This window comes from Mastomys coucha, unplaced genomic scaffold (assembly GCF_008632895.1).
Source record: "Mastomys coucha isolate ucsf_1 unplaced genomic scaffold, UCSF_Mcou_1 pScaffold22, whole genome shotgun sequence".
In the NCBI taxonomy this organism is placed as follows: Eukaryota; Metazoa; Chordata; class Mammalia; order Rodentia; family Muridae; genus Mastomys; species Mastomys coucha.
The window spans coordinates 35,951,452-35,965,300 of NW_022196905.1; the positions used below are offsets into that span (position 1 = coordinate 35,951,452).

Here is a 13,849-nt window from a genome sequence, read left to right on the forward strand (position 1 = left end):
GTTATCAGGAACCAAGAAGTGCAATGTAAGTGTCTAGATGATCACACTTTGCATTTCACATTCTTCCCAGTTTTACAGAGCAGTTATTTTATCTAACTGGTTCATGCCTTTAGGAAGTCTTCAATACTATAAATAACTATAGCTCACTAATACCCAACAGTCTTTAATAACTAGGAACGAATGATAATAACTAGGGAATAATAATAGTTAACTAGGGTACAACCTAGTATTCTTTTCAATATAAAAATATACATGCTGGCGGATGAGTAATGGCTTATTGTATTTTAAAATTTAGAAACCCAAATTACTTATAGAAGTCATATGGATTTAGACTATTTGTGCAATATTCTATTCATAAAATTCCAAATGTACATAGTAACTGAGTAACACTGTAAGCATATACATGTGACATAAGCATATACACACATGTATGTTCATATGTTCTAGGAAGATGCTGAGGGAGTATGCACAGTACCTGAACTTTCCTCTCCACCCCAGTTTTAGGATTTAGTACATTAACATGAGTGAGACTTCCTGAGATAATTTCCACAAAAAAACTATCACAAAGGAAGTTAAACATTTAAATATATACAGTAACATATCAGGACTATGTCTAAATATGACTTTAGTTTCTGAATAAAGAAATGTACTGGCTATTAACAATTACCAAGCTACTAGTGTCTCTACCTAAGAAACATAATGATGAGGTAGCTATGGGCTTATGGATATATTAATACAAATAAACACTTACATTCAGTTAAAGGTAAATCTGTCCTAAGAAAATAACTCAACACAGGGAAAAATGCATTCACTACATGTATCTTCACAATTTAGAATTTGCACATTTTGGACACAACCTTAGAGTCAAACACAAGCTAGTGCTTAAGTAATTGAGAATATATCCATTCAGTAGATTAATCAATTGTTAAATAATTATGAACATTAAGAGGTAACACCAAGTGAGCAAAGTCTCAAAAAAATTTTTTTTGTTAGAATACTTCCCTTCCAAAAAACTCTATACATGTGGAAACCAAAAAGATAAAATAGGGGACCTACTCTGGACAATTTTAGTTTTCTCTTTCTTTTTCCTTACTGACAATTTGTTATTGTTGAATATAAGAAACAGGGTGAAGGGGGTAAGGGAAGAGAACATACTCTCTACACAAAACTAAATCATATGTATTAACCCATTACAACAGGGAATTCAGACTGAATGGGAAGAGGCTAAAAATCCTGAGTGGAATGGTTTTTAAGACATAGCATCATAAAGATCATATTATGCTGTTTTGCTGCAAAGGAATACTGAAAGACCCATACCTAACATAAGGGCTCTGACAAGGGCTTCACTAAGACATACCTCACTTGTTTTGAGGGCTTCTTTGGAATCTTCCTCAGCCTGAGGTTTCTTTTTGGAATTTTCATCAACATTCCTGAGAGGGGAGTAAATCAAATATGAACTTCCAATCTGAATCTAAGAATCTCACAAGAGAATTGAAACATTTTTTTTTACTACTCATTTCATTTATGGAGGCTGGTTACACTTTAATGTAACCTTCTGTTTAGTCATCAAAAAGCACAGTTCAGCCAGGCAGTGGTGGCACACACCTTTATTCCCAGCACTTGGGAGGCAGAGGCAGGCAGATTTCTGAGTTCGAGGCCAGCCTAGTCTACAGAGTGAGTTCCAGGACAGCTAGGGCTACACAGAGAAACCTTGTCTCGAAACAAACAAACAAACAAACAAAAAAACACAGTTCAAGTGTGGCATGAACATTCCTGGTGCTAAAGAAAAACATGCTACAAGGACAATTCCTAATGTGCTGCCCTGTGAACACTGTACCCACTATGCATACGTCTAACTGCTTCACCAGCTTTTGAAAAAGCAGGGAGGCCTTTTTTGACTCAGAGCTATATGAACAGGGTACAACAAACCTGAGAACTGATTTCTTTCTCTAAGTTCTGTAAATTCACTTATCTTCAAGTTTTGACTAATTTACATAATTGTATGATGGGCTAGAGAGAGGACTCAACCACTAAAATCATCTGCTTCTCTTCTAGAAGACTTGGGTTCAGGTCCCAGCACCCACATGACAGCTCACAACCGTTAGTAACTCTAGTTCAAGAGTATCCCACATTATCTCCACAGGCTCCTGCACATATGTAACACACAGAAATGCATGTAGATAAATACACATATACATAATATAAAAATAAGTAAGTCTAAGAAAAGAATTGTAATTTAATGGAACAGTAAAATTGTAGACTATGGTTCACATTATATCATACTTTCAAGAGTTTCTTTGCCTTTGTAATTCTTCAGTAGATAACTGAAGCAATGAAAATACAGTGCTAGGAGGAAAAAAAAACAGCTTTATGTGAAGAGAAAATCATGGGGTGATATTAAAAATAGGTGCTGAAAAGCCTGGTGAACAGATGCACCCTCTGTTACTAAGTGGTTCCCACAGGCTCAAACCAGATGCTTCTATAAGTACTTCCAGGAGCCCAGAAACAGAACTCTGAAACATGGAAAACTGTTTATATACATACACTTTCTGGGATACAATCTAAAGCTTCTGTCAGATTTTCACAAAATTATTAAAAATGTACTTTAAAATGCTATAGCTATTAATACAATGAAAGATGATAAAAACATCAAATTCCAAGGCAAGGCTTTCACAAATACACAGTAACATCTACAGTCAATATGAGACTCTATGACTACTTTCTTTTTTTTTCTGATTGTTGTTTTCTTTATTTTCATCCTTCTGTTGTACTACAAATCATTCCCTCGGTTGCATCAGTTCCTGCTTTTCTATTAAGACTATCAATGTTAGCAAGATGGCCCATTAGGTAAAGCTGCTTTCTGCCAAGATAGGTGACCTGAGTTCTATCCTTGGACACGCAGAGGATAATGCTTCCCCTAGAAGCCTAGGTTGCCAAATAAAGACCCAATGCTAAGTGTGAGATGCTTCTCTTCAAGTTATTGGTTAGGAAGGGGTCTCAGAAATTCCCAAAACAATACTACCTATTACCACCGATCTTGGTTGCAACCATAACTTGATAGTAAGATCCTATTGCTGAAAACACCACAGACCTTGGTCACAGGACATGGAGAAATCAAGCTGGTACTATTTTTGAAACCTTCTTCCTTGCTGGGTAAATTTCAAAGTGCCAGAAGGTATTAAATAGGCTCCTGGGGATGGAGGGAGTCATCAACAGTCCTACAGAGCTGTGGACCCGATGAGTTCCAATAACCACCAGCATGGTAAGACATGCTCATAGATGCAATAGTGGCATGAACATTATGGGTGTAACTAATCATGTTCTGGTTGGATTTAAGGCCTGATCAACAAGAAGAAAGAGAAGCCTGATACCGTAAATTTGACTAATATAAATATTAGTCATACTAATATTAAATACTAATGACATTTAAAGTGCATGATTAGGGAGCTCATGGGATCCAGGGTGAACATACTACCTTTATTTTGCTGAACAGATATAAAATCAAACTATCCTATAAATTCCTCTCTCTAAAAAGGCCAAGTGTGATGGCACACAAAAATTTCAGCACTAGAGAGGCTAAGGCAGAAGGATCAGAGTGAGCTCAAGGCCAGAGTTCCCGGGCTATTTCTACACCTATAGATTATGACATTTCTCAGACCTCAACAGAGATGTCTCTTTGTGTAAAAGATGATGGTTAATGCAGAAACATACACCCCATCAAACTGCAGAGATTAATGAAAAGGATTGTTTTTTTTTAAAAAAAAATGGGGAGATAGAGTCTCTGTCTATAGTCCTGGCTGTCCCCGAATTCTGTGTAGATCAGGATGGCCTCAGATTCACAGAGATCCCACTGCCTCTGCCTCCCCAGTGTTGGAATTATATGCATACCCCACCATGCCCAGCTACTTTTTCAGACAGCCTATGCCCACTTTCAAAGCTGGTCTTCTGAAAACACACCACTAATGTGACAATCAGAACATAGCAGGTAGAAATGCACCTTGAATCTTTTCTTCTTCTTTTGCTTAAGGCTACTTTCTTCTCTAAAACTTTCCGTTCCTTAAGGACTTCTTTAATTCTTGGGGTTTTGGGTTCCAAAGTCTTGGTTGATGAGTCTTCTAAGTCCACACTACTTTTGCCTAGAAAGTAAATAGAGAAGCTTTATTTCAGAAGACAGTTTTGTAATAGTGCTATATTTACTTTTCATTACAGTTTTATAACCAGTATAAAACACAAAATAGCTTCAAATGAGTCTCAGTTTCTGCTAGGAAAAACAGACATCAATTTTGTTGTATTTACTGTGCTAGATAAATGTCAGCAGAAGGGCTGTAGTACAGTCTGGGGCAGAGCTTGTGCTTAGCAAGTTTATGGTCTTGATTTCAATCCCCAGCATCAGAGAAAATAACAAAAGTAAAGGGAAAAAGCGAAGATGATGTGACGTATAGGCTAGCTGCACTATCATCACCAGAAATCTCAACTACTTCTATCTGAAATCCATTCCACCATTACTGCAGAATAAATTCCTCCACACTTAGGAACATACCACTTTTTTTTTTGTGCATATGCCACAATCAATAAGAGACAGAAAATGATGGTGTGTATAAGATACTCTCAAATAAAAGTAACGTCTGCTATACCTTGGCTCTTCACTTTAGAAGACTTTGTCTTTTCTGCTTTCTGTTTTCGTTTTTCTTCAAGTTTCTCTCTATTGATTCGTCTTCTTAATAGTCTCTCTTCTTTTTCTTTAGCCTAAAACCATAAAATTGCCTGTAGCTTATCAGGTAGAAGCAAAACACTCTGAAAGAACGTATGTGAGAAAATAACCGAGAGTACATTTCCGAGGTATTGATCTGGCTTAGCAAACATGAGTGAGGCCTTGTACTCAAACATGTCAGCAAACATGAGTGAGGCCCCGAGTACTCAAAGTTGCCCCCACCAACAAAGTTTTAGTTTGTTCTTCTGATGTTTTTACACATCAATAGAATATGCAAAAGTGCTCATATATCAGGTCACAAAGATGGCTCAGTGGTTAAGAGCATGTGCTGTTCTCACAGAGGACCCACGTTGTTCCCAGCAACCAAATGACAGCTAACAACCATCACTAACTCCACTTCCAGGGGACCCAACACCTTCTAACCTCTGCAGGCAGTAGGCATACACATACACATAGGCAAAACATGCATGTAAGTCTTAAAAAAAAAAAAAGTTAGCAGACATTAACTGTATGTGCCTAGGTATGGGTAGGCCTACTTTGTTTTGGAAGCAAATGATAGAAGGCACAGATAGGAAAATTTTTAATTATTATTTTAGAATGTTATTGATTTGAAGAAAAAAAGGCATGATCTGAAAAAAAGGTGACGTAACAAAGTAGTTGCAACTAAAAGAGTGAGAAAAAAGTTATAGAAACACAAATATCAAGCATAAATGGGTAAGTCTTCAGAACTTCAAGTGACAGGTAAATTCTATAGCCAATCTGACTTGCTGGCTATACTCCTGGGCCTAAAACTGTGGCCTTGGGGCTTTCTGCTGGCAGAATCTCAATTAGAGAGAATTCACAATCATTTTGTTATTCTAACCATCCCTTTTCTGGCTTAGGACTCAAAGCCAAACTTTCAAAAATCCAATTTAAAAACCCAAGCAGGTGCATAGCTCCTATGCAATATCCTCTCTAAGAAATAAGCCTTGAAGGAAAGGCAGCTAGCGATCACATTTTATAGTGTTTTCTTCAATAGTTATTTCTATAAACTCTCTGGTTGTGACATAAGAAACTTTTTATATTTTTATGTTCCTTAAATTGTAAGCAATTTAAAAACTAATAATTTAAATTTTATTTAAAAAGCATTCAATAACTGAATGGTACTTGATAATTGGAAGCATTTTCAAACCTAGAAAATTATAGACCACATTTCCTTCACTTTCCTTATACTAGTTACATACTGTGTCTCTGCATGAAATGAGTCACATGAATACAAGCATTTTCACAATATGAACCAGACAGTTATATTTTTTCACTTTTGATAGTAACAAAGATACACCTTTGTATCTATTCTATGTAGTGCCATGGCAAGCTCCCTGAGGGCAAGACCATATCTGCTGTGTGCATTCTAGTACCTTGCACAAACTACCATTCAAATTCTGTCAATCTGCTGTAGCAGGCTAAGTCAGAGTTGTTCTCAACCTGTGGGCTGTGACCTCTTTGATGGTTGACCAACACTTTCACAGAGGTTGCATATCAGATATTATAATTCATAAGAGTAGCAGAATTACAGTTATGAAGTAGCAAGAAAATAATTATATGGTGAGGAGTCACTACATCATGAGGAGTGTTTAAAGGGTTGTAGCATTAGGAAGGTTTAGAAGTACTGCTAAATCAGCAAGGGATCATGGACTTACAATGGATTGCCGCCGTTGCTCCACTGTGAGTTCATCATCAGAATCACTGTAGTACTTTGAGTAAAGATAAGGTTTGTGAACATAAGCATGCCGTACACTTCTGGCTTTTCCATCACTAGAATCACTAGGCTGAGTTTTTGCTTTATTCTGCTTGTTTTTCTCTTCATCTGGAAAGAAGTCAATATAAAAAGTACTTCTATCAACAAACAACAACATGTCACATATATGCAGCAAAAGATACTAATATATTTCAAACGTATTTAAAGGTCAAAAGGGGTTTCTGTATGAGAAAAGAAACTGACATTTAAAAAACTACAGTTCACCTCACACATAGAGGCAGACCAAGTTAGACATTTGTGTTATTAAAAGAAAAAAGAAGTGTAGAGGAAAGTTGCACAGAACAGGGCAGAAGCAGGACAGGCCCAGAACTGAAGAGGCAGAGGCTCCACACTGCTCCTGGAGCAGGCTGGATTTGTAAGCTCAACATGGAAGCCAAGTACACATTGGCTGTACTACTGCTAGGTCTTTATCTGACTATATGATCTGATGGGAAGCATTCGAAGGATGGTAGATGGTTTCTGCCCGTCTAAGTTTACATCTCTTTTTACTGTTTACCACTGGGCTTATTAACTCAGGAGCCTACTTAGTTGATGCTGCTGGAACCATCTTAACCTACTGTTCCTCCCATCAGTTATTTTAGACAATGTATTTTGACAAGTAATTCTTGGACTTGATATGAATGTTTTTATCACTGTTAAGTTGAAGAAATTCACTTGAAACTATACTTTAAAGCACACTTGAAATCGTCCTTATTTTTTTAGTTTTTTGAGAGTCTCACTATTTTCTCTAGCTGTCCTGGAACTCACTATGTAGATCAGGCTAGTCTCCAATTTACAGATATTCATTTGCCTCTGCTTCCCGTGTGTTGGGATTAAAGGTGTACACCTTCATACCCAGCTCACACCTGAGATCTTAATGCCTACTTATATGTTTAGGGAAAAACAGGAATCAATCACATACACCTTACACTAACACCTCTACATTAGGAAGTCAATCTTTCCATTTGACACAGTAGAAAGGCAGAAAAAAAGGAATGTTTTCATTTCTTGTTATTTATTTTTCTTAGAGAACTTTTGTTGTTGTTGTTTTTTAAGACAGGGTTTCTCTATGTATCCCTGGCTGTCCTGGAACTCACTCTGTTGACCAGGCTGGCCTCAAACTTAGAAATCCGCCTGCCTCTGCCTCCCAAGCGCTGGGATTAAAGGCATGCGCCACCACTGCCCGGCCTTAGTGAACTTCTTATATTTAGAACATGTACACAGAAAATCTAGCCCCAACCAAAAAAGCACTCCAGCAGACCCCAAAGCATCAGAAGAATAGAGAAAACACAGGAATCATAGGGTGGGGACTAGCCTTCCCACATGGGCTGGACAGTAAGGACCACTATCATAGCAAGTGTGCACTGCTGCTCCTATTCTGAATATGTAACTTTGCTTCTCCTGGACATACACATAAAATTTAAAGACACAAAAGGCTAAGAAAAGTATTTGTGGAGTTAAAAGACTCTACTTCCCCCTCTGAGTTTCTTCTTAGACAACCTATCCAAAGCTAGCAGAAAATGTAAAGGATGCTACCTACTGGCAAGAATATGGCCAGGGCAAAGAGCAGCATCATGTCCTGGCTACATGCTGACTCAGCTTTCAGTTCTGCCCTGGTGCTCAGTGGTTATATGACTTTGGATTGGATACACTTTAAGACTTCGTTCCCTTAGCTGTGCCTCCTTTCCAGGGCTGCAGAAGTTAAGACACAGAAAGACATTAGCACAGACTCTGGAACCCAGTAAGCACTTAGGAAGGATTGGCTGACAAGCAAACTGTATAATAACAATTTCAGCTTTGCCCAGAGAGGTCTGACGTTTGCCCTACACTTCTGAGAGGTCATCCCTGGGCGCTCATGGTGCTGTACTTGACTGATGTGTTTCTGTTTTCCTGGTTCTCTTATGGTCAAATCAAAGTCTACTATTGTTAAGATGGAGGAATGGGATTCAGTCCTGCAGCAAGACCTCTTAGGGCCAGAGGTACAAGGGCAGGCAGGTCATTATTACTATATCCTCTAGCCCAAATAAGAATTACAGACCAAAGTTCCAGTGAACTTCTCTGGGTTATCACAGTCTATCCTGATTATAGAAATGGATATCAAGTTGCCCACAATTCCAGAGAGGACATAGAGACGGCTCCTGTTTGGGATGTTTCTAAACTTGACCCTGAGCATACTATCCCTTCTCTGATTTGACTGTGTTCCTTAGCTGGATCAACTATATTGAGTAGACCAGTATTTGTTGTTATTTGAGGCAGGGTTCCACACTAGCAAGATAACCTAGAACTCCCTATATAGACCCAGTTTTAACAGCTATTCTCTTGCCTTAGCCTCCCAAGTGCTTGGATTCTAAGCACAAGCCAACATACCTGACTAGTATAATATACCTGCTTTTGGTGTATTCTGTTATGCCTTTTAAGGAATCAGTTTTTCCAAGGGTGCTCTTTATGACCCTCAAATTTCTAACTGGTGGCAGAAGTGAGGGCAGCCTTCTAGCTTGTATTCTACCAAGTATCATTCACACATAAACAAAAGCAGCTCTGTGTGTCCTCTCAATTTTGCAATAACATCAAATGATGGGATTGATCATGGAAAAGTAGACTTGTTGAGGGCTGGTAACATGTACAAGGATAATTAGACAGACAACCCTGCAGCTCAATCAGAAGCTAATCTTACAATCACAGGGTAGCAGGCTCTAGCTATGATGCCCACAGTCAGGAAATAGCCATTAGAACAGAACACAAATAATGCTTAACAGAAATGTCACTGTGACGTTGAGAAAAATGCATTACCCTTACCCTCTGATGTAATCTCTCCTTCTTCCATGCTCTCAGAAACAACAACTTCCTCCTCTGTGTCTTCTTCAAAAGATGAAAGGTCACTGGTGTGGACAGAGCTGACTGTGATATCAGTGAGACCATCCACATCAGAATCTACCAAAGAACAATCTTTAAGAAAAAATGAAGCAAAATAAACAACTGATCACAAGAATGTATTTAAAGACTAAGCCCTCAATATTAAAAATGTCCTGCTTTAAACAGGAAATTTAGCTATCCGAAAAGCAGCTGTATCAATAAAATACAAAGATTAAAATAGTCACTTGCAACAATAACTATTAATTTATAATGTAAGGCTATATACAAATGTAGATCTTTAAGTAACTGATTATTATTATTACTACCTAGTATTTTGAAGATTAGCATATACAATATAAGTTGCTTGGAACAGTGTGAAAAAATGATAATACAAATTACAAAGTTTATAGCTTTTCTGTAAATTTTCTTTGTGAATAGATACATCAGTATAGTAAGGAGACTAATAAATATTTATTTCCAGCCTTCCTCAGACTAGCCTGGACTCTGCAATAGGTGTGCTGAGATTACTGCTGGGTGCTACCGTGCACAGCTTATTACTTTTATTGTTTTGCAAGTTTTCAAGTTTTGACATGAAAATACCAAAATAAATCATTACAACCAAAAGTCAAATGTGACACTGTCCCTCTTCCAGTAAGGAACAATCTCTCTTTAAGCCACATGGCCTTGTGCATGTACCTTCTTTTGTCCCCTCGGCAGTCCTGGCTCTGCTGTTGCTCTTTTCAGAAGGAAGTTTTGTGCTCTCCACTTCTTTGTCCTTTGCTTGTCTCTCATCTTTCACTTTCTGTGTATCTTCACTCCTTTTAGAGTGGTCAATTTTTTTTTCAGTCTTTTCCTTCTTTTCTTTCTTTCTTTCTCCTTTCTCATTACCATCGGGTTTCTTTTCTCCTTTGTCCGTTGATTTAATTTTTGGGTCATTGTTTTCCTGCTGAGCATCCTTACTTAGTAAGAGTAAGCTGTTATTCTCTTTCATATGATTTTTAGTTTCTTCCACTGAACCAGGGAGATCACTAGGTTCTTCTGACTTGAGAGCAGCTTCTAGCCCATCTCCTCCAGAATCAGGGGTAGCCTTTTCTCTCTCAGCCGCATCCTCTGAGCCTCTCTCCTTGTCTGTACAAACATCAGTGCTTGGCTGAGATGAGAGTTTTCTGGATATTCTCTCACTGGCCTTGGCATTTGACATTTCTGTTGAAGCTCTGGCAGCATTAGCTTCTTGGTTAAGAGAAGTTATGGTTTCCAAAATTGACATGGCATCGCTGGCTACATTAGTACTGGGCCCAGGAGCAGGAGCACCTTCAAGGAGAAGATAAGAAGACTGAAATAGATGTATGAAAAAGTATGTCCCTCTATTCCATTGACACTACACACTACTGCTATAAGCTGAGCAGAAACGCATGTTCCTGTAGGCTTTTCAGGTACAATACTAGTACATATACTCAAAAATTTCTGTCTCCTAAGTACATAATGTCTTATAGGAACATTCCAGTTGTGAGAAGGATGTCTTTACTATTTCACTTACATTCTCTTATAGCAAGTGTGCACACACACAAACTCATCATTATTATAATGTTTTTTGAAATTAATTTCAAAATAGAAATGTCATGCCAGTTGGGGAACTTGAGCAATATTGAAAGTACATATAATTTCACTAGAATAGCCAAATGGAGCAATATAGTAAAAACCAAACATCTCTATCTAGGCAATCAGAACAAGAAGAGCCTCGGAACTGACAAGAGGAAAAGCAAAGCACCTTGGGTGATGACAGAAGACTCTGGCTTCTCATCATCAGGAGCTGTGCTGCCAGCTGCTTCCTCTTTGTGATTCAATGTGGCCAGAAACTCATGCACAGCTTTTTCTACCTGAGGCCTGAATGTGTGGTTGATCTTTGGATCCACGACCTGAGATATAATTCGGTCAATACCAGACTCCAGCATTCCTGATCTGAAATACAAGCAATTCACAGAAAGGTAAAGAAATAATTTTATATTATTTGCACAAATTATCTTAAAGAAAATAGTGTCTATTATATATGTGTTCGACCTTTAATACTCTATTTGGTAAAGTTAATACAGTAGTGGTTTTAGGTATGCTATATTACAAAGACATTTGTAATGCACTGCTGGTAGAAAGACTAAAACACAAAAGGGTCCCTGGAGTAGCTGCAGTACTACAGAGCATGAGGGAGGTGGTGCCTCTCTCAACCTCCATCCCTGGAACATAAGAGGACCTCACAATAGATGAGTTCCAGGCTAGTAAATTTCTTGACTCTGAAATGTTTACTTCTTAAAAAATAGAAAATATAAACTTTTTGTAAGTCTTAGAGTTTCTAGTTAAGGTGAAGAATATACACAAAGTATAATTTCATCAAATTGATAAACAAGAAACAAGGAAAACAAAAATAAAACTCAAGATGTCTGGCTTTCTTTTTACTACCTTCCTGCTATAAAACAGGATGATTTAGTCATTTAAAGAGGAAGGTTATGAATATCTTCTACATAAAATGCACCATGCTGTCCACCAGGCAACTACAAAGCAGGCCTGGGCCCTGTGCTGGTTAAAGACACAGACACAATTAAAATACATGAGGCTAGGCGGTAACATATACCATAGATTGTGGGGAAAGAGAAGAGTAAGGAGCTTTTGGCTATGTTCACAATAGGGTGGGAACACTCCACAAAGAGAAGACCCAGAGCTGAGTCTTGATGTGTATAGAAGAGGGAAGGAGGAAAAGGACTATAAGTCTAAGAAACTACAGAGGGCAGACAGGGGAGTGACAAGAACATGTTTTAAGTAGCACTTATGTAAAATGACATCTAAGCAAAACAGATTTAAGATCAGATTTCTCCCTAGAATGTACCAGGAGGAATCAAAGTACTCAGGACAGTGTTGGGAGACTGAGGCACTAATTGCCCCCTGCTTCCTGGCCCCCATCTTTCTGGATAGAATGGGTGAGGAAGTGTTGATTTTTGCACTGTCAAATGCTGTTTCTGAGTGTACCTTGTCTGAAGTGAGAGTGGACTAGTTTTTCAATTCCCAAGGCACTTTGAAGCCACGTGATAACATAATTCTATTTATGTGGGACATAAAGAAAAATGAGCTGACATGCAACAATGTAGGTTACCTGCTTTTTCAAGTTATAAAATTAAAGAACAGAATGCAAATCCTGAAAACACTACTGTATCTTAAACCTCATTTTTGTCCCCTTTAAAGATGAGTTGCAAATGTAGCAGAAAAAAAATCATTAAAAGTTTTGCTGTAAGGCATAAGTACAAAGGCACAAAATTAAAGAAGAAAACCCACTAAATCCAAATATACTGCTTCAGTTGCTTTCTCTGCCTGTATTTTGGCTTCTTGTCCTGTAAACAAAAATAATCTTAAATGTAGTCTTCTTTCGCATGGAGGAAGATCTTATGTAAAAATAGAGTCCATAGCTACTAGTCCACTGCTCTGTAGACTGGGGTATTCCCTAGCTGCCACCTCAGAGAAAAGTCTCAGCCTTCGGTCCATAGGTAAAGTCAAATGCTGGCAACAGATACATTTGTTGTTAGAGTTACTTACCTGCAGGCCTGGTTAGTGCACGTCTGTAATACCAACTACTTAGGAGGCTGAGGCAGGATAATCACAAATTTATGACTGGCCTGGGTAATGGGGAAATTTTAAGGGAAGAGTTCAAGGCCATCCTGCACAAATTTGGAGACTTTTTCTCAAAATAAAACCAAAGCAAAAGGGGCTGAATCAAGGCAAGGTGGTAGATGCCTGTTAATTCCAGCATTTTAGTTTAAGGACAGCCTAGGCTACATATAGAATATGAGAGCCGTGGCTACATACTGAGACCCTATTGTTTTAAAAAAGTAACTCAGTGATAGAGTGCTTATTTTTGCATATATTATGACCTGGATTCCACCCAGGAAATAAACTAATACATAAGTAAAACTAAGCCACTTCTTCCTCTTTTAAAATTCTGTCCAGGTCATTACTGAAAGCTATCCAGCACTTTCAGATTTTGTAGCATGAAAACATAAACAGAATAAAAATTTCCTTCCTCTCTGAATAAAAAGATAAGCTACTAAGTTCATCCACTTTAAGTTGCTGATAGTAGGCCATTTGTTCTATAGAAATGGCAACTGCAATGGCTTAAGTCAGCCGAGTACTTTCTCAAGTGTATGTGAAAACTTGCCTGAGATTACAATTATTTATAGGGCTAGTCCATCCATACAGGCCTAGTTTGCATAGAACTAAAGAATCCGTCTCTAAGCTGGGCATAGTAGTGCACATCTACTCGTAAGGCAAAGGCAGGTGGATCAGTGAGTTTTTAGCCTGGTCTACAGAGTGACTTTTAGGGCTGCCACAGCTACACAGTGAGACACCCTGTCTCAATAAAGCAAAAACAAAAACAAAACAACAAAAAAGAGATACCCTGTCTCAAAAAAAACAAAAAACCAAAATAAATAAATAAATAAACTGCAATGAACTCCTTCTCTTCAAAATGC

At 38.0% G+C, this 13,849-nt stretch overlaps 1 protein-coding gene across 7 annotated transcripts in view; it reads right to left on the bottom strand.

Moving 5' to 3' along the window:
- The window catches only part of Bod1l1 (biorientation of chromosomes in cell division 1 like 1), a 56,446-nt gene that overhangs the window by 34,449 nt on the left and 8,148 nt on the right, over nucleotides 1-13,849 (bottom strand). For all 7 annotated transcript variants that reach the window (XM_031342072.1, XM_031342070.1, XM_031342074.1 and 4 more), the window contains exons 3-9: nucleotides 11,110-11,300; nucleotides 10,038-10,652; nucleotides 9,285-9,434; nucleotides 6,391-6,557; nucleotides 4,635-4,746; nucleotides 3,998-4,136; nucleotides 1,358-1,430 (exon numbers count right to left, since the gene is read on the bottom strand). In XM_031342072.1, the coding sequence (XP_031197932.1) occupies nucleotides 1,358-1,430; nucleotides 3,998-4,136; nucleotides 4,635-4,746; nucleotides 6,391-6,557; nucleotides 9,285-9,434; nucleotides 10,038-10,652; nucleotides 11,110-11,300 (1,447 nt within the window). The remainder of the gene's footprint in view (nucleotides 1-1,357; nucleotides 1,431-3,997; nucleotides 4,137-4,634; nucleotides 4,747-6,390; nucleotides 6,558-9,284; nucleotides 9,435-10,037; nucleotides 10,653-11,109; nucleotides 11,301-13,849) is intronic.